Source organism: Cimex lectularius, unplaced genomic scaffold (assembly GCF_000648675.2).
Source record: "Cimex lectularius strain Harlan isolate CLEC.00 unplaced genomic scaffold, Clec_2.1 scaffold58, whole genome shotgun sequence".
NCBI lineage: Eukaryota > Metazoa > Arthropoda > Insecta > Hemiptera > Cimicidae > Cimex > Cimex lectularius.
The window spans coordinates 925,080-947,126 of NW_019392696.1; the positions used below are offsets into that span (position 1 = coordinate 925,080).

The 22,047-nt window shown below is 33.9% G+C and overlaps 1 protein-coding gene and 1 non-coding gene across 2 annotated transcripts in view; both read right to left on the bottom strand.

Moving 5' to 3' along the window:
- Positions 1-22,047, bottom strand: part of LOC106670641 (nectin-3) — a 328,873-nt gene that overhangs the window by 40,010 nt on the left and 266,816 nt on the right. Inside the window, exon 2 of the mRNA XM_014401157.2 lies at positions 7,752-8,003. Coding sequence (XP_014256643.1) covers positions 7,752-8,003 — 252 coding nt within the window. The remainder of the gene's footprint in view (positions 1-7,751; positions 8,004-22,047) is intronic.
- Trnag-acc lies at positions 8,376-8,448 on the bottom strand. The gene has a single exon. It is a non-coding gene; the product is annotated as a tRNA-Gly (tRNA).

Here is a 22,047-nt window from a genome sequence, read left to right on the forward strand (position 1 = left end):
AAGTTCCGTTGCAGCTGGACTCCCAAAAAGATCAATATTGGGATAAACACTTTTTATTATCTAATTCAATTAAATGTCTAAGCCATTGAGGACGATAGACACAATTGTTTATTAATATCTACGTCATAAAGATATGACAAGCATATTTACATATTTCAGTATTTTTACATGAGTAGAAAAACGTTTTAACATCTACAGTTATCTTTTTGTTGAAATAAGATTCTAATAAAAATAAGTTTTTTTATTCTTTATTAGTTTATTTATTGTTTTGATGACATACTGAAATAATCAATCACAATGATTTTTATGGTGATACTTCACGTATTTACCGATCTATTATTTAACATAAATTTAAAAAAATCCATGAAAGCCAAAGGTTGTTTGGCAATTGCAAATGGCCAAAATGTAATTATTCATTATAATATAGTTAATTATATTTCATAAATAGTATATTTCAACAAGTTTGTTTAGGAATAAAAACCCCATGATCATCTCTGTCAATTTTTTTAAAAATTAATGATACCCCCTCATCCACAAGGTACAGTTCAAAAAAAGCCAAAATTTCCATGAAAGCCAAACTTTATTTTGTATGTTAAACTAAATTGATAGAATTGTAAATGAGTACGCTCTAGTCAAAACGTTATTATCTATTACAAAATTATATAATTGTATAGCATAAAAATGTGGTCAAAATTTTTATTTACACAAAAAAATGGTTTTAAATATATTGTTATCTACTTTCTTACAATGAAATAATTATCAGAAAAATCATACTTTTTATTTCCCCACCTTTTTTCCGAATAAACGCAACATAATTATTAATTCATTGCGGTCCGATTGACCAATTAACTTTTTTCAATTAATTAATCTTTATGAAAGGTATTGGTTGAGATAAAAAAGTCAGTGTCACGAGCGGGATTGGAACTCACGGTCTTTATCTCAACCAATAGCTTTCATAAAGATTAATTAATTGAAAAAAGTTAATTGGTCAGACTGAAGTATATCTTCTCGAAAGCTCTCCGTGGACATTTCATTTGTCGCCGAGAATCAAATAGATTACACGACATTTGAAAAATGACAAAAAAGGAGGGAAAAATTCGAGAGGTGAGGTTGAGATGGGAAGTTAGGGTTCGAGCGGATCGAGGTCACGATAGCTCAAGTGGTAGAGCAGCGGCGTATTTAGCCGAAGATCGTGGGTTCGAATACTGCTCTTGACACTGACTTTTTTATATCAACCAATATCTTTCTTAAAGATTAATTAATTGAAATAATTATTAATTTCCCTTAATATTCCCTACATACTTATTAATAATATGTCATGAAATATAATTTCAAAATTTTGTATTGTTACTTGTAATAAGGTCATAAAGAAAATATTATTTGTTATTCTTTGCCCAAATACGTTTTTTTACTGGCGTAATCAATATTGAAACTGATGCCCTATGCGTTTTATATTAGCATGTGATAAACGTAAATCATTAATTTCAATTAATTAATTATTTTATGCAAAGTGAGGCTGATTGTGAGATGAAAAATTCATTATAGTGGATTCAACCTTACAACATTGATGCTAATCCTTGAGCATAAAGCATTATTAAATTAAAAGTCCTTTGAGAATAAAACAATGGACGTTTCAAAGCGATAAAATATGGAAAATTAAAAACAAATTGCCTTTATATTTTATTTGTACATATTTTATGTGTTATTGGTTATATGCAAATTTCGATGGATTGGCAACACCATAAAACCTTTTGAAACAACTATAAAGTGGATGTTGTTCAGTTATGTTAAAAGTCCTGATAGTCGGCCATTTTATTTTCCGCGGCTTCTGCAAAAACACAAGGAACGATCGGAAGGGTTTAGGGCCGGGGGACTCGTTGGGATTGAAGGGCCCAAGAGATGTGGCGCAAATCCTCGTACATTGCCGAATCGATTTAAAGGTGGACATTGTCTCTCTGTCTAGGCCTGGTCAATACTCCCCCTCTTATCCTTGCCAACTTCTTCAAGGAGATTTTCTTCATAAAAGATTCAATACCGGGTAAACCATACCGATGATAACAGGCTTGGTTTATTTTAGCAACGATTTTTTTTCTTCCGAGCAAATCGTAGGGGATAAATGGTACATGATCTGTTCCTGTAGCAGGGTTATCTTAAAATTCCATACAGATCTAATACAGTTAAAAGCTGTGGGAATTTAAACCCTGGTTAAGATAATTCTTTTATTCTTTGCTGTTTTTATATGTTGATTATTCGAGACTTGAGCAGTAGCAAGGAAATGTCTTTCAAAACATTTAGCAAATTATAAACCTTTGAAGTTCGTAAAAAAGTCAGGATTCAGGAATAATGATAAATGTTAATTTATTTGTAGATGCAAGGATCAATTAATTGTTATTAGTTTACTATCGAGATTGAAATTAGACTTGGAAGTGAACTACGGTATTGTCTGTCCTGTCAACCTAATTTAAACTCCAGGTCTATCGTCAGCAACATTTCAACCCTCGAAGCATGCACATTTTAAACCTAAACTCTTACAGTTTCATTTATTCTTAAACAGATTCTTTTCTACATTCATTGTTTTGTATTTTCGTAATGATGGTTCATATCAAAAGTGAGGATTGGTGGTGTTCATAATATTCTGCCATAAGCTCTCTTAAATATACATTCACACTAATAAGTACGCATGACCTCAATAGATATTCACCCCAAAATCATTTATAACATACAACAGGAGTTATATGCTCCACCTACTTTATTCCTTCACCTTCTTTCTGGACAGAGCATTCTTTTAGGATACCTTGAAATAAATGGTAAATTAAGATAAAGTCTGGAACAATTATCGCTTGAACTTCATTGCAATATAAGAGTTCATGACATTTTTGGCCATAACTTTTGTTAAAAAAAAGTTTAGCGTTGTTCTCATATGAAAAAGTCATTTTGAAATACACGATAAAAATTACATTCTTCCATTAAAAAAAGTTTGTCGAACCCTGTATATATTGTACTAAAAATGAACTTAACAGGATGACTGGCGATAAGTGCCCAAAATTTCAGGAGGTGTTTCTAATTGCCATATGCAATAAAAAAATTCCTATAAACCCCTGCCCAAATCTCAATGTTAAAAAAGTAATTTAATGTTTTTTTATATTACAAGTAATTAAGGTTTTTAGTTGAGATAAAAAAGTCAATGGCACGAGCGGGATTCTAACCCACGATCTTCGGATTGATACGCCGCTGCTCTACCACTTGAGCTATCGAGACCTCGATCCACTCGGACACCAGCTTCCCATCTCAACCCCACCTTTTGAATTTTTTCCTCGTTTTTGCCATTTTTCACATGTCGTGTAATCGGATTGGATTCTCGACGACAAATGAAATGGCCACGGAGAGCTTTAGTGAAGTATACTTCATTTAAATTCATTAAATTCATAAATTTCGTGGTCCGCTTGACCAATTATTATATTACAATTAATTAAGATTTTTAGTTGAGATAAAAAAGTTAATGGCACGAGCGGGATTCGAACCCACGATCTTCGGCTTGATATGCCGCTGCTCTACCACTTGAACTATTGTGAGCTCGATCCACTCGGACACCAACTTCCCTTCTCAACCGCACCTTTTTGAATTTTCCCTCCCCTTAATTAATTGTAATATATTAATTGGTCAAGTGGACCACGAAATTAGTGAATTTAGTTTTTTTTATTTATTTTTATTTTTCGACTTAGGTCCATTAAATTGCTGATAAACTTCAGAATTACTGACCGCGTATTCTGGTTTGTGCCACCTGAAAGAACGTTAAATTTGTTGTAAGACAACTTATTTACATTGCAAAATTAATGGAAAAGTTTTATACGAAAAATTTAGAAAAAACAAAAATGTTGAAATTTGGAATTTTTTGAAAATGTTGGACTGGTAACTGCAACAGTAATGCTACTGCTGCAGGGAGAGAATACCAAGCTTGTTTTCCACAATGCGACGTACCAGCAGATCGCGCCTTGCAACTACTTCATCAGAGGATGAGGGAAACTGGTTCTTTCACTTGAAGAACGTGGGAAGATAATCAACGAATTGGTGCAGAGGAGGAAATTTCCTCCGTAACCGTAAACCGTAAATGAAATGCATATCAGCAAGATGTTCATTAGGAAACAAAGACATATCACATAAATCACCAACCTGAGGATGTTGCCAGATGATAACATAAAGCTAACTGATTGAATCGAACTATAAAGAACTGACACGAAACTCAAGAACCAGACGGATTTCTTGAAAAATTGAGCATGCCCCCTCTTCATCGACACACATTTTTCAAACAAAATGCAAATTTTGGGCCTTCCAGAAGCGCAATAAAAAAAGTTTGGTATACACCTGGTAGCTAATGGAATGGGGAACTTTTAAGAGAACTCGCAAAGCTCCAGGAATTTGTAGTTATTAACAGTTACCAATCCAACATTTTCAAAAAATTCCAAATTTCAAATTTTGTTTTGCTGAATTTTTCGTGCAGAACTTTTCTATTGACAATGTAGCTAAGTTTGCTTACAGCAAATTTAACGTTCTTTCAGGTGGCCCAAACCAGATTTTTCAACAGTCAGTAATTCTGAAGTTTATATGCAATTTAATTGACCTAAGTCGACAAAAAACCCAAAACCTTAACTTACTTCATCGTTGAGATTTGCACCGGGGTTTATAGGATGTTTTTTGTTGCATACATTGAGTAGAAACACCTCCTGAAATTTTCGACACTTATTGCCAGTCACCCTAAATAGTTTAAAATAAACTAGATGAAAAATCATTAGACATTTATGTATAATCTTTTCGATATTTTGTTTATTTAAGAAAAAAAGGTGAATGAAACATTTACCTCTAGTTAATTTTTTATAATATCAGAAGAGTGGATTAAAAGGCACTAATTTTCTATAGTCAAGCCATATCAGGTAGCATCCTACTCGCTCTCTATACGGAGCCAAGGTTCCACTATGTGGGGCAGCTAGAGCAACAATAGTGCTGTCTAGATGTCATACGCGTATGGTCTATTCTACCTTCTATGATTTTACTGCATTAGAAATTTCATCCATTATTTTCCATTTGGCTTAGTTTCGTTCTTTCTTATTTCTTTTAAGCTTTAACCTAAACTGTACTGAATTTAATTAATTTTACAATTTTAATCGTTCTAATGAAACAAGATCTCCAAATGAAATTCCTGTAGAATTTTGTACATTCTCCGTGGTCAACGAGACGAGAGGTCACTAACGGTATATCAATTATTATCCTAAGCACGTAATTAAGGGACGGCGTGGCGGTGCGGTCATTTCGCCCCTATAGCCAACCACCTTTGACTCTCTTGCGCCTAAATGACATCCCTCTCTTCCAGCTTTTTGGACAAACACATTTTCCTAAATAAATAAACATTTAACCGTCAATTGACCCTTTGTTTTGTATGTACAGCAAAGCAATGACGAGTAAAGATAATTCGAAACGTTCCAGGAAACGTTTAAAATTTGTAATAATAAAAAACTCTTCATCAATCAGTCGAATTTGTCAAAATTTCCTCTTTTGATTTGTTTTTATTGGAAATAAGTTCAATCAAGGTTAGGTTTTCTTTTAGTGATTATCAAGAGATCATAAAGTTCAAGTTAAGGAGTGTGTTTTAACGCCTCCTAACGCTTATAACAACCTTTCAAACACTCACAACCTAAAAACAACATCGATACACTCCCTAAAAAGTTTCGTTTCAAGAAGGGACAAATTGCAAGCTGTAAAGAGAAAATTTCGGCATTTTGCATTATTTTATCATTCGCGTCCTTTTTCAACGTTAAACTAAACAAAATCCTACAAGTTCAGCAACCGTCAGTTCTCCTAGAGAAATTGCAGAATGTAGCATTGTTCTTATAAATTTTCTTTGGATCTTCTTTTCTGGTTGTCATCAAACCATTTAACTTTCACATAATTTAGTCTATGCATTCATTCAAACTGGATGATACCAAAAAATAAGAAATCTAACATGAATGCTTAGATGTATTGACAAGTTTTTAATATAGAGCCAATAGAGACTTACCAATCCGTTAGCCACGGTTTTTTTCCTTTCCTCCATAAATTTTTTCATCTTTGAAAAAGTAATTAAAAAAGAAATTACACCACTAAAAAGGACATTAAAGGAGGTTTACAAGTTTAGTATTGATCACATCTTATTGGAAATTTAACGTAGTTTTCAATGGTGTCAACGGATTTGTCCAAAACCTTTTAGTTTTGGAGTTACCATTGTTTATTCTAAGTTAATTTTCCACCTTACCATTCCTTCAATCACTGTTTTTCCTTTCCTTCATCAATTTGTTCGTCTTTGTAAAAAGTAATTAAAAATGCAATTGCACCACTAAAAGGGATATTAATTGGAGTACCTCTGCTGAAATTTGCTGGTCTCTAGGTTTGGAAATAGTATTTTAAAATCACCATAGTAAATTCTTCAACTTTGAAATTTTTTTTCTTTAATGTTTCGTACTAAAACGCGTATTTCACGAAAGTTTACAAGTTTAGTATTAATCACATCTTATTGGAAATTTAACTTAGTTTTCAATGGTGTCAACGGATTTGTCCAAAACCTTTTGGTTTTGGAGTTATTGTTTATTTGAAGCAAGGTCGTGAAATCTTCAAAAATAAAAAAAAGTGGAATAACTCCGAAACGTAGACATTCGGATCATAGTTAATTAGGACATTTTGGTTCCGTTTTGAATGTAGAATCCACTGGCAAAGTTTGTAACACGAGTAGCCGAACATCCTGTATATTTCCATTTTTCAAAAAGTTTTCTTTGCGTGTTTTATACGTGTTAGATTATTTTATTTTATCCCTATTATTAGACATTTATGTTGACAGACCATGACAATTTTTATAGGCTTAGTACAAAACCAGAAAAATTTCACTGCAAGCACTTCAAAAATTAATCTATTTTTTTGCAGGGATAAACATCTTTTTTAAAAAACGCCGTAACAGTAAATGTCGAAGAACACTAATTATTATTATTATTATATAAAACTAAATTTAATAAATAAAGAAATATATTCAGTTTTACAAAATTGTTACAGTACATTGTGAGTTTTGGATTTCATCTCGAGAGCATAATCATGGGAAAGGGATGATTAAAAACAAATCCATTCACACTGCCTTGATGTGCCAATCTTTCATCCTTAGATTTAATTAAATAAATTAATTAAAATTTTCTCATGCATTTATTTTAATTGATTCAGAAATTAAAACACAATAACGGTTAAATGAACAATTTTTAGTTCCAAAAAAGAGAAGAGAGGTGACTATGTCTAGCAGTCTCATCGATGCTTATTCATGCTATGTTAGCTTAGATCACCGTGAAGGCCTCATGGTAGAATTTCGCTTAGTTTAAAGTTCACCTAACCAACCAAGACTCATTGGCAGAAAGTCCAACAAAAAATACTACGTACATATGCATTACTATAGGTATTAGATACTTATGTGATAGAAAGCGTTCTAACAATTATCGCTTCAATCCGATGTTCAACGTATAAAATTTTTAATGTTCACGTGTATGGAATAATAACATCCCCACTGACATAATCATCTACTGTATTGCAACAATCATGTCTTCACCAGTTACTCTTGGATACAGAATCTTTCCCAGAAATTCGAATTTCAAGACGTCTGAAGCACAGCCACGCGATTCTATGGTTGAACGATATCCCAGCGATGACAAACCATATTTCACATCTTAAACAAATTCGGTTCCACTTACCAAGGACGACGAGGTTGACTGGTGGTGCATGCTGGCTGCACGACCATGGGCCGGAATCGGTCGGCCTCACGCGTGTGATGATGAGGCTGGAGGCAGATCTGTCGGGGTGGTAACGCGGATCTTGGCCGATCGGCTCGCCCCTGTGCTTCCAGGCGATGGCTCCGTTTGTCCCCGCTGATGACCCACGACACGGAAGGACCGCTCTGCCTCCTTCGCGCACCCTCACCTCCACTCCATAATCACCGACAACACCTTTAAAACAGAAAAAGAAAAATGAAACATTTTACATCAACGCCACAAATTATATATATATTAAATTTATCGGCCAGGTATACAAAAAATTATTAATAATAGATAATAATCAATAGATAATTATAACGCTATCTAGCAAAAAACAATAAAAATAGAACATCCTTAAATTTTAGCTATTAGTTTAAAGTCCCAACAAAGGTTATATGTCGAGACCTAAAGTTTTATCAAGCTAGGGAAACTAAACAGCAAATGAAAATCTATTCTTTCTAAAAATAAAATAAACTGTATGAAAGATTCGCTAATTTCGTGGTCCGCTTGACCAATTAATATATTACAATTAATTAAGGTTTTTAGTTGAGATAAAAAAGTCAATGGCACGAGCGGGATTCGAACCCTCGATCTTCGGCTTGGTACGCCGCTGCTCTACCACTTGAGCTATCGTGACCTCGATCCACTCGGACACCAACTTCCCATCTCAACCCCACCTTTTGAATTTTCCCTCCTTTTTCCATTCGGTCACGATAGCTCAAGTGGTAGAGCAGCGGCGTATCAAGCCGAAGATCGTGGGTTCGAATCCCGCTCGTGCCATTGAATTTTTTATCTCAACTAAAAACTTTAATTAATTGTAATGTATGAAAGATATTTTTTAAAAATTAAAACGAGATTTAAACGAAAAAAACTTTTTCCAGATGTTGTTGTAGCCATCGGATTCCGACAAAAACATTCTGCGCGTTGATAACTGTACAAAAAATTATTTAACTATCCTGCGGCGTTCTTTATACTGGATAGCGTTTTTTTAACCTAAATAAATATCTATAAAAACTATCAGAGTACAATTCAGTTTTTATCTAGACGACGAATAAAATAGTTTATTACAACTGTCATTAGTACCATTGAAATATAACTTTAATTGGTGAATGAAATCTCCCAATTCAGCGACAAGTTGATAACGTAATCATAATCATAGGACTATAAATTTACTATTATACTATATAAGACTATTCCTTTTTAACAGTTAAAAAGTATTGTAATATAAAATATATAAGCATAGGAAGGCTATCGTTCTAGCGGAATATCCAGATATTGCCTTTTTGTAAATAGGAATAAATCGTAACATAAATATGCCACACGAATTCCGGCGAATCGTCTAGAAGGTTTTCTCGTTTCTTCTTCCCCAACTTAGTACAACCGAAAGTTGGCACGGCGTCAGAAGAGTCACAATAACTTATTGTTTACCTTGTAAACAAGTATTCGATTGTTCATACATCAAAAGCTCATTTTTCTAATATATATAAAGGTTATTGTTACGCTCCATATACAAAAGTATAAAAACCCCATACGTGGATGTGTGGAGGGGGACTGCGAGGAAGAAAGACAGAAAAGAGAGAGAGAGAGAGAGAGAGAGAGAGAGATGCAGAGAGATGCAGAGAGATCAGTTTATTTAAATTGTATTGTGCGTTAACCCAGTACACCTTTCCCCTAAGCCTGCTTTAATCTGAAACATGAAAAATGGAAGAATACGCCTGTACAAAAAAAAAAAAAAAAAAAAAAAAAAAAAAAAAAAAAAAAAAAAAAAAAAAAAAAAAAAATGTTCGCCTAAATGAAAAACTACAAATCAAACAGATATCGAAGAATAATATACAAAAATTGGAAAAGGCAAACGGGCCATAATTTACGTAATATTAAAAGTTAGGGCGAAAAGCTTTTTTTTTAAATCCACGTTATGAATCGACGAAGTATAATATATTAATAGACCAGGACATTTCAAATTAATAAAAAGATTCAAATAGTTTAAAGCATACAGGGAAATGAATTTTCTCTTTATTAACTGTCAGGTCTAGATATATAATTTTTTTCTTCAAATGTTAAAACCCACGCAAAAATCTTTTTACATTATATTATTTGAAACTTCTATTTGTTTAAACTAGAAAGGTTTCAACAACAAAAAACTAAAAAAATAACATTAAAATAATAATCTGGCTAGGTTTACACGTTGTTCGTTTCATTTTTCTAATTAGGTATCTAGAAGTTCGTAATAAAATATTTAGCTACTTATTACAAATTATTGCTTATTACATGGGTACAATTTTTTCAGAAAACATCATAAGTGCGGTAAGAGAAATTTCTATACAGTCAAATCCTTTATATCACTGCTGACCTATCTATACACACTAAGACCATTCTTACAACCAACTTACAAACAATTTTATCTCCTATCTCCAATCTTACTCAAGTTACCTCCAATATATAGGAGAATCTTGAACTCATTGAAGAATGTAAAAAGTGGAGGACAAGTCTGAATGAATAAAAATGTATTCAGTGTACGCCCAGCAATGTACATCAACAACAAAGGGATAACAATTTCAATTCAAGTCAAATACTTTGGGCTATATCTAGATGGCAAAGCGAGTGGAATCCCAACACAAGTCGTAACAGGCAACTCAACAGAAGACTTAGGAGAACTACGAAGACTTACAGGAACGAAGACTATCTTGATCGTAAACATTAAACTAACCTAATACAAGATTTTACTACGACCACTTAGGGAAACCATTGTCGGGTTCTGCCATCTAACATCCAGTGCATCTATTCCTTCCAGTCAAATATCCTCAGATAAATCGTCCTTACTACGTCACTAACCTCACTATCCACAATGACGTCATTATTCCTTTGTCAATGAACTGATCCTATTCCATGGTTCCTGATTCTAAAAGTTTCTCACCAACCTTTTGATTCATTTTAACCCAACTGCTCAAGCCCTCTCTCTACATTCCCATCCCGAGTACGTTAGCTTGCTTAATCAACGATGGCCTCGAATCCTCCTAGCCTTAACCCCTCAAATTGAGAGCCAGCACTGGGTCGTTTGTCATGGCATGTGTCATTCGGGTGCAGCGATGGCCTCAGTGTTAGTGGTGTGACCATGTGAAAAAATTGTATTGTGATTATATTTGTTATACATACTAATATGTATAAAGTACAAACTGAAAGTTTAGGAATGTAGATTTTCTTTTTTAGAGGTTTAATAATCAAATATGAATAAATCAAGCATTCTTCACAATGCCTTTCTATTTTATTAGAAATTGCTAAAAGATTCTCAGAATTGAATCTTCGTAAAAGTATTGAATATTAGAAATATGTAATGTAGAAAATCAATACTAAAGAATATACTGGAAAGGTGGTTTGGTACAAAACTTATAGAATTATATTTTATTCATTATTTGGCTAGCTAACTATGGAAATTTTATTAAATTTGCCTATCTTTTGTACAAAGGTATCCTTTTGAATTCATAAAATATATTCCGTGTCGCTAAAGTGTATTTCTTTGCAAACTAACCGCGATTTTATTTATAAAAAATATCAATAAATCATCAGTTAATGAACTGAATATTAAAAATGTGAGGTTGTTGGATCAAATTGGGCGCGATAAAACAATTTTTAAGTAATCTTTGTTAATTAAAAACGAGTTTCTTGTATCAAATTTGGCGTGATAAAATAATTTTTATGGTAATCGTCGTGGTTAATTGTATTATGGTAGAAATGAAATAATAAAACAATAAAAATGTAAACAGGTGACGTAATCTGTTACGTACAATTACACAAAATTAAACTTACGTTTCTAAAATTTATTGTTTATTGAATATCATGTTCTATACGCACGGCTAAAAGTAATTATTGCGAAGAGATCCGCTTTAATTAGAAAACGCCGTAAATTCGGCAGTAGAGAGATAAATATTTGATAATTATATATATAATTTAAACAATTAATCTAATTGACCCTGGTTTTTGTAGTCAATTGTTTTATTTAATTCATTCATCAATTTTGATCTATCAAATCTAGAGTAAATAATAGAACCTATAAAACTGTCTTTTCTGTAAAACCATTAATATAAAAGCAGGACTAACGAACAAAATGGATTTAATCCTGAAGGTTTCATTTTTTTACCTTTGCTTCGGCAATTGTTTCCTCTTCGATCAAATTTTTAAGTCCGTAGCCCTTATAAAATCCTAAACTACACAGTTACTTCCAAATCATTTGATTGTAGTACAGTTTTATAATTAAACGGTTTGATCAGCTTTCCAATTCTGTTCTGACTGACCAACACCTTTGTTCTTTCATTATTGTACTTTTAGCGTTTCATTGTCAGATGTTCCAGGTTTTCCTTCTCTTCGCATGCTAAATATAGATCACTCCGTCTTTGCCCTAATTTCTTCAAATACGATCCATTATTCCATGGTTAAACCTGTTTCTATTTAATGTAAGTTCTTTCTTTTTTAGACATGGGAAAGTTAAAGAACCACGGTCTTCTGCTGGTCGTCGGGTTTATATCCCGGTAAAATTTACCAGTGGAGTAGGAGACTAGTTGCTTGTTCCATGTGTCATATACTTCCTTTTTCAAATCGCCTTTGAACTCCTCCACTGGTATGGGGAATTCTAAATTTAGCCCTTTCTTCACAGCTTGCCTTGCCATGCTGCCGACAAGGTTGGACTCGTCCATGGCCCCTTATCTAACAGTAGGTCCATTCGACTTGCCATTCTAATAGCCTCTGGCTGAGTTCCATAATTTTGGACATCATGCAGAAGCAACCTGACTGTAAGCTGAAATTTTTAATGCTCTCTATCCCGCTTATTGAATTCGTCAGGAAAAACACTTTCTTTTCCCTTAAATTTCCTCGTAATATGGATTCCAATGTTATTCAAATGCCGATTAGTTGTTAGTTATATAGCGTCGTCTTTTATTATACCATACAAGACATCAAATTGGACAGGTAAACTACCATTAAAGACCTTCGAATCACCTACTTTAACAACATGACAATTAACTTTCATTGCATTTCAATAATTAATAGGGTTAATCAAATTTTAGGTTTTCTACATAGAATTGCAAAAAATTTTAGTATGCGGAAGCAATGATTGTACTTAATAGAAAACGTACATCGACTAGTTATTATCGCTCAATCTGGCGCACAATTAGTTTTTCTATTTTGAGTATCGTTTTGGCTTTTAATGGCCGACATCTAACCTTACCTACATATTTGGTAAAATTTCTTCGATTTATCAACATTTCTCAAAAACCATGTAATCTATTTGAATAACATTTTGTATGCGTATTTGTGAATATGTAACGACCAGTTAAGACTTACAAAATTTCCCTGAAGTGAATAGGTATTATTTGATAAAAAGTTGAATTTTGGGAAAAAATAGTCAATTTGATCTAACTTGAAACTTTTTTTTCTCATAACCTTTATCTTCTTTTTACAATTCCTTAGCCAGAACCATCCAAAACTGACCATTGAATGACTCTAAAAATTAATTTCTAAAGAAAATTTAAAGAAAAGTTTACTTTTATGCAATACGTTTTTTTAAATCTACAATTTTCTAGTATTGTATAAATTCATTTTATTTTTTTTTTTAATCTAAAATTCCTAGCATTGCATAAATTCATTTTTTCTCACATCCTATGTGTATTTGTAAAATTTAAACAATGTTTATAAATCCCAGGCATTGAAGATGATCTCAATAAAGATCGAAACTTTGGCATGATAAAGAAAATGGTTTCTAAAACTACATCACACCGGACCGCATCTCACGATCTCCGAATAATACGTAAATTTTCAAAGGCAAAAAACTGAAATAAGCTTAAAAAATAATTAACGTAGTAAATTATAACAAAAACCTTAATAAATTAAACGAATATCAATTTTTTCATATCCCTAAGAAAGTCAAAAAGAGTTCAAAGAATAGTAATAAAAGCAAACAATAAATAAACATCAAAATGATACAAACATGTCCAAACTATTGTTATTTTTATATTCGATTTTCCCTAAGCTACGAAAGCAATAGTCAACATAAAAAGAATATTCCAGTAGTCGAAATCTTTTTTTTTAATCTATTATTTGGAGAAATCCAGAAAGTTTCAAGAAAATAAATAAAATCCATTTATTTATTTTGATTATTTTTATCTTTGGATCTAGCCTTTGGAAACAGGTTGTCCAAAATTTTCAATAATAATGTTATTCCGGGATCTTCATGCACTTTAAAATTTATTCTTTTACTTTAATTTAATTGTTTATGATACCTCTCTGTAAGTAATTTTTTGATTTTTACAATTTTTATGTAGCTGTTCAGATTTATCGTTGAATACGGTCAAACTGAGTGAGTTAATCGTGTAATCTCAGCCAGCGGTAAATGAACTGTTAAATTTCCAGAAAGGAAACAAAACCAAATTGTTGTACTCTTAGTTTGATTTAACAGTTTGAACAACTATGCATACGAACAATAGTATGCCAAGTTAATTTAAGATCTAATCAACTGAAGCAATCTAGAGGATAGGAAACAATTAGTATAGTTAATCCAAACTCTAATGTATAGAATGATTAAACCGCGAGTAAATACGGTGATTTAATTACGGAAAACAAAAAGCAGTGAACCGTTTAGGAACCCTGAAATACTTACCTCAAACGATGAAGAAAAATTAGAAACGTATTTTTTATTTCAAATTTTAAATTTACTTTTTTTTTATATAATTTTATTTATATAAAAAAATGTTTTTGTTTTTACATTTTATACGTTAGATTTTTTAGAAGCATTCACGTGTTTACCATTGGCCACTCAGGACACTTTTCAAATAACATGAAATTTTTCAGTAAAAACCTTCTTATGGAATTGAATATCAATCAGTTATACACAATTTAAGGTAATCCACAATAGGAAAAAAAACGAAAAAGTGGCGGAGTCAAGAAAAAAAAAAAAAGAGAGAAAGAGAGCTAAGTAAGGTTGTAAGGGTGGCGACGGCTTAAAATTCGATTAAGGGCAACCCAATATCCACAAGATCCCAGCTCCTCCAGGCGCACTTTTTTGAATCCAATTTCTTGAGACGAGATTTAGCACTAGCTATTCGGTATTTGCGCGGTTTTACTGATTACTTTGTTTAATTTATTTTCAATTTATTATTGTGGGGACTTTATGCCATTCCTGAATGTTTACATTTTGTTGGGTGAAATGTGACATTAAAAATCTCTGCTTTATTTAAAACACTGCTCTTAAAAGTTTTGTAATTTTTTTCTCAATTTGTTTTACATAAAATACAGTAAAACAGCTCGATTACAATATATTTTTCTGATTCTATAACTTCAGCAGGTTTTTCAGACATGTTTGTCCATTCGATCGATCTTCGGTTTTCGGTCGGTTGAAGAGAGGCTTACCAAACTCCAACAGTCAATAATTTTTACAGTTAGTTTTTTACAGTCAAATGGAGCAATATAAAAGATAATGTCCGAAGTTTTTAATCCCTTGTAGCTCTATTAATCATTCGTCAAATTGACTCTCAAGCTTTGTGCTAATTTAATAGGCTCCCAAATGTCCTCTTTATAATTAAATGCTTCCTACCTACTCCTTACTTCCACTGCTTTAGAATGAGATAGGCCACGAGTACGATGATGTTAGACGAATATAAGCCAGCGTCTCGCAAGGGGCTATTCTTGATCCCTCCTTTTATACCATTAAACTTCTTATTGTCGAGTACATTTCAAGACTATCGTAACCATCTGCTCGAATGATACATGCACATTTCGTCTTCTAAATGTATCCTATTCAACCAATTTTCAAAACCATCTTGAGCTTATCTAAGACTGATTGAAAAAATGGACGACAGAATTTAAAAAATGTACACTGGGTATATTTAAATTGAAAAACATTCTTCCTTTTTAGTATACATTAACAACAAAGTGTACATTAAAAGTACCGACTTTCTCTTAAGTCAGTTTCTTAGGACGATTCCTAGACAGCAGACTCACGTGTAATACCAACGTAAGACTTAACAGAAGACTTAGACAACTACGAAGAATTCTATGACCAAGATCCGACTCAATGAACGTAATACAAGACTTTACTGCGACCACTTTGGATATACGATGTTGGATTGAGGGGTTCTAACAAGCCATCCAACATCCAGTTCATCTAATCCTTCCAATCAAAAGTCCTCAGACAAACAGTCAAAGTTCCGAATAACGTTACTAACCTCAGTATCTACAACGATCTCAACATTGCTTTTGTCAACGAACGGATTCGCTCCCAATTAAAATTTCACATCAACCAGTCGATCCATCTTCACCTTACTACTCGAGCAATTTCTACACATTCCGTCATGAACGTAGTCTTAATCGACGATGACCACGAGACCTCTATGCCCTCATCCCCTCATACTGAGTACAATTTAAGGCTAAATCAATTTTGACCATTAAAATTCAACTAAACCTATACAATTCGTTATTGCTACTAATTTGGACGTACGCAGTGAGAATGTGGGTTGGTTCCGGTCAAGCCGTCCCTTTGAACCCAGGGTATCGGAAGGAAAAAATATATATCACGCACATATTTCCGATCGGTAAATTTCCGTTGCCTCTCATACACTTTATTTTTCAGAGTTTTCCAACGAAAGGTTTTATGGTAAATATGGTACATCTAAGTAAGCGGTCGTTGCAACGTCATTTTTCTTGAGCAAGAACACATATTGTGTCTGAAATTTTTTATTTATTTTACTGAAATGAGAAGTCGGTCGTTATCATGTTTTACTTATTGATTATTTCAAAATCCACAACTAAACGATTAGTAAGCGTTTATTTGAAATAACGCCGAGTCTCATTATTACAAGCAATATTACCAGACCGCATCTCACGATTTCTGAATAATTACAAGCAAATGAGATCATATTTCAATCAGGTCAATATCCTCGTTATTTTATAATTGCTTCGTTCAACTATCTAATTTGTACACGATATTTGAAACAAACAAAACCGCCAACTCACCAAATGTTCTACTGTAATAATGTACTAACGCTTCTGCCAGCTGCACGATTGAAATGTTTCTCACAAAGATTTTGCCTGAGACAACCAACTGGTAAATCGGAATGAGTAGAAGTTCTAAGTGATATTCCACATTGAAAAGTTTGGCACAAAGCGTTCTCGACGACACGTGGCGAGAAACAGACATGGGATTTTCCCTAAGCTTTAAAGCTACCCGTTTAAAAACTTTTTCGAAAGAATGAACTTAAGCGGTAGACGTGTTAGTTAACTCAACCTTGACGATTCTCTTTTACAGATTCTTTTGTAGCAATTTTGTTAAATTGAGGTTTTTTTCTATTTGTTTCACCGTCTAAATGATCCATTTTGCGCACAACCGAGTAGAAGAATATTGCTTATATACTCAAAGAAAAAAAAAGACACTTGTATTTTGTCGTTTATTTCAAAATATATAAAATATATATTTTTATCGTTATATTATTTACTGCATACTTATTTTAGTCAATTTTGCTATTAAAAACGTCCCCTGGTTTTTCTGAGGGACTTCAGTCTCCTAGGCATCGATTTCCACTTATGAAACAGAATCCCATTCTTCAACAAGAGCGGTTTGGAGAAGGCGAACGATGTCTAACCTGTCTCTTAACCATGTCCTATAATTGTTCTATAGGTGACAACTCTAGCTACCGATCATTATCACGCATTAATACAAAGATCTCCCCAGTAAATGGAACGAATAGGACCATAGATTCCAGAAGAACTTCCTCAACGTGTTTTAGTGCAGTCAAAGATCCATTCTGTATGATAATGAGATCGGTACTGGCATGGACGTTTATTCCAGCCATTACAGACTGTCTTCGAAAAGCAGGCTCACTCACGCATGGCACATGAAGTAAAGCGTTCTCCACGTCTTCTCCATACAAGATCCCAGTCATCCGAATGCCACAAACCAAACCGGCACTCATCTCTATGAAGGGAACGGCCAGAACATTATTCCAAACTACATGCTGATTTGTGAATAGTCGCCTTTCTACTCGATGCCTCTCCAATAGTTACAGGTTCTCGGGACATCCATAGATTAGGCTAATCTTAAGAAGCCTTCTGATGACTTTTTCAAAACTCACCCTTGCATTACGTTTGGAGTTGACTAACGATCAAGAAAGCCGTAAAATGATGGTCCGGTAGTGCGTAAGAGCAATAAAACGACCTTCTTAGACGTCATACATCGCGGTCGACCACTACCTTCCGGTGGGTCTAAACCGCTGTACACCATCGTACAGGGCACGTCACACGCAGAAATTGGGTTAGTCCGTCGTTAACCAAATCATCTGCCCGGGTGAGACCTTGACGTATTGTTCCATCAAAGAAAACAATTAAAAAACAAAAACAAAACTATTAACTCACCCGACAAGTTGGCTCTGTAAAGAATGAACTTGAACTGGTTTTCTTTATTTTTAATCTAAGAGTGTAAAAGGATTAGTAACACTATAAAGGTTAACAACAAGTTATTAATGGTGTTTGTGTTTTAAGACAATCTTTATACTTGGCTATTATGGAAAATAAACAAATAAATAAATACAAGTGTCAGTCATTTGTCTTTGAGTGTATATTTCATTTTTGAGAACATTCCGTATTATCCAGGATTAATCCGTGAATGACAATTGTGAAACGTAATTAATTTCAATTTAAAATTCTACAGTATTAAGCTAGCGCCTGAAATAAAGAAAGTTTTTTCATTGGTTTGATAATTAAATTAAAATCATGCTTCGGAGATATTTTTTTACAAAGCGATGTTTCTATTTATCCAGCTTTTATAAGAGGTCATTTATCTGCTTAATGTATTCACATAAAAGGGCCCAAATATCATTAGAGATTCGCAAGTTCATGTTTTGTTTAATTCAACGTAAAATATTTAGATATCATGTCTATTCCTTTTTTCCTGTCCGATGACGAACGCGTTAAATAGCATGCATATTGCATTACCAGTAAGGTTTTGAATAAAATTGAAACGTTGCATGAGGCATTTATTGCTTTTGTCGTGGGGTGGCTTGAGAGTGAAGAAGTCAGACTTTTGTACAAGGGCGGGGCATTCTAATATATACAAGGTCGACTTCCAAAATAGAGGGTGAAGTGACAGACTGACAAGATGATTACACCGCCTTTCGTCCCTCTCGGCAAAGGAGTAAGAAAATATATCGAATCGGGCAAAAACTGATCGGATGCCATATCTTCGTCAGCCCTTGTTGCAGCGTCAATGATAGGGATCGGATATCATCATAGTAAGCAGTGCATATTTTTTCACTGGATAATTTGAGAAATAAACCAGGATTTGTATGTCTAATAACACGTAGTTTTATTTTTTTTTTTAATTTTATACATTTTTAGAATTCATTTGTTTATTTACAACTGCACTTTAAATACACAAATCAAAAATGTTGAAACAATGAGTATATTGAGTAGACGTGCAGAGAAGGTAGGGGTGATGAACGGCGACCATTCAATGATGGATATATATACTAATAATTCTAATGGAAGGAAATCTTTAAACAGTTGGTAAAAAGAAATGATATTTTAATAATTAATATAATTTATTATAATTTAATAATATTATTACAGCTCTTCATGAATGTTGTTTCTATTGTGGTTTGTGATGCTATTTTATGAGGATGAGCCCGCATAGAGCTCTGGCGTATAAAGATTAAAAAAAGCACGAGCACCGATCATCTTCAAATCAAAACCCCTCTTACAATATTCCTCATTAATACTCGCATCCCAAAAATAGGCTGCATTCGCTTGGGTTCCTTAGCTCAAGTCTAATCTGGAACTTACACATACGACTAAAACGACAGGCATAAAACAACGTTTCGGACTACTCCACAACTACTAAAACTAACGTTTCTACAAAAAAAATCTGACTATCGACAAGAAAATTCTGAAATCAATCTGGACGAACAGATTAGAACTGAGGGACACCGGCAAACCATCCAATATTCAAAGACCTCAGAATCATAATTAAACTCCATACTAATACGTCTACACCAACATCCTCAATTTCTTTCCTGCAAAACAAATCCCCAAAACATTTTCCGCTTTCTACAATAAACTGTCCACTCACCCCAATCAAGTTGAAAAATCCTTAAGCAATAGAAACTACCCTTATAATCCAACCAGACGACTGAAGAGGAAATGCTTCCCGACCTACTAAACGAGTCTTAGTCTTGGCGTATAGTTGGGAAAAACAATGATTGTTAACACCCCACACGACACATGATCTATGCTATTAGTAAATTCCACTCATTACATAATGTAAATAAGGATACAGATTTAATAAGTATATTATATTTTAAAAAATGAGGTATATTATTGTGCAGTTTCTTGGGTGCCAGAGCACAAGGGAATTTTGGATAAAAAGAAAGCAGATAGCCTGGCCAGAGGAGGATCTCCAAGACCATACATGAGCCCCGAACCTATACTTGAGATAACAAAAACAAATATAGAATCCTCCATCGCAGAATGGATCCAAACAAAACAAAAGGAGAAGCGGATAAACTCTAGCGGCGCTAGACAAACTTATGATGAAACAACCCTCACCAAGACTGGCAAAATCATTGCTGCAATTGGAAAGGGCCAAACTCAGAGGCGTGGTAGGACTACTAACCGGTCACTGGTATCTGAGAAAACATATACACAACATGGGTATATACAACGATGATCCCATTTGCACATTGTGTAATGAGGAGGAGGAAACAGTTACCCGTATCATCTTCGAATGCGACGCAACATCTCGATGGAGATTTAACCTACAGAATGGAAAAAACTAAGGGAATCAAGTCAGTAGCGACAGTCAATGACCTGATACTTCTAAGGGGAAGGATTGAGGCTGTTGCACTGAACCAATGAACTAGGAAGGTACAATAAGCCAAAAGGCTGCAGTGCCTGGGGAGCACAAACCCCGCTTCCTAGTATCGTTTTTTACCATACCATACCATACGTGTTGTTTAGATATTGACAATATGAGACTATATTTTTAGGAAATAGTTTTTGCTTGAAAAAAGGTATTTTATTGTAGTAGTGCCTTTCGATGTTCGAAACGTATTTAATTGCAGGAATAAGCCGTTATGTAAGTGTGTTAGCATATCAATTTCACCCGATCCAGCCAAATTTGTTGTATATTAAATTGAATCATCAAGTTTTTCTTGTTCGATGATTAATTGCCATCTTGGGGCCTGTTCTCAATTCATAGGTAATATTGGTTTTTGGATTAATTTTACTTTTTACCTATTTTAATGTATGAAACGTTTTTCTCTAAAAGAAGTATTTCGGAGCAGGAGTGGGTGCGATATCAACTGAATTTTCCCATTTCAAATATTTGCAGCGTCGGCAAGAGCGTGGCCAGGTGATCAACGTGTATCACCTTTCTAGAATATGAATTCAAGTCTGTTTCGATCAACGTTCATCACTGGAATTACAAAAGGAGATTGCTTCCAATCGACATTTCAGCAAAATGAGCCCAGAAGACAGAACTCTCTCAACAGACCTCTTTCAATTTTCCCTTACTTGTGTCAGCGGTGATTCACGCTCGACTGTGACAAACCTCGTTCGATTGACAGTTGACGAGTGCTTTTGGTAGGATCGGCCTGAATAGGGACCCGCAGTTCACTACAAATGCTCGTCGTGAATATTCCTCTCTCTTCTGCAAGTTTGTATCAACAGTTTTGTATTTTTTCGCATTACTCGTGAATAATTCCCCTTGTAATAAAAGTATTCTTCCTTATATATCATATGCGTTGTTTTCGCACAGTAAGTGGAATTCTCGTCAATACAGGAATATTGCCAGAAATTCTCATCCAACGCCATTGTAGCAAATACTAAACGTGGAATGGGAACAGTGTCTTTACAGAATGATCCAATATGTTCTAGCAAAGTGTTAAAATGATAGTAACTTCAGTATGGTACCTTTTACATTGAACTTAATTGCACAACAGCACACATATACAGGGTGAATTGCTACTCGTGCTACAAACTTCTCCAGTAGATTCTTCACCCTAAAATGAACAAAAAAGTTCATATTGTCCATGGTCCGATTCTCAACCATTTCAGAGTAATTTCGCTTTTTATCGATTTTGAAAGATATCACGTCCTGGCGTCGGAAAATCGTGATATCTTTTAATCTAAACATTTCTCTGAAAATCTAATAGCACCGTTGAAATTCCCGTTAATTTTTCAATAAGAAGATGACGGTGGCAAA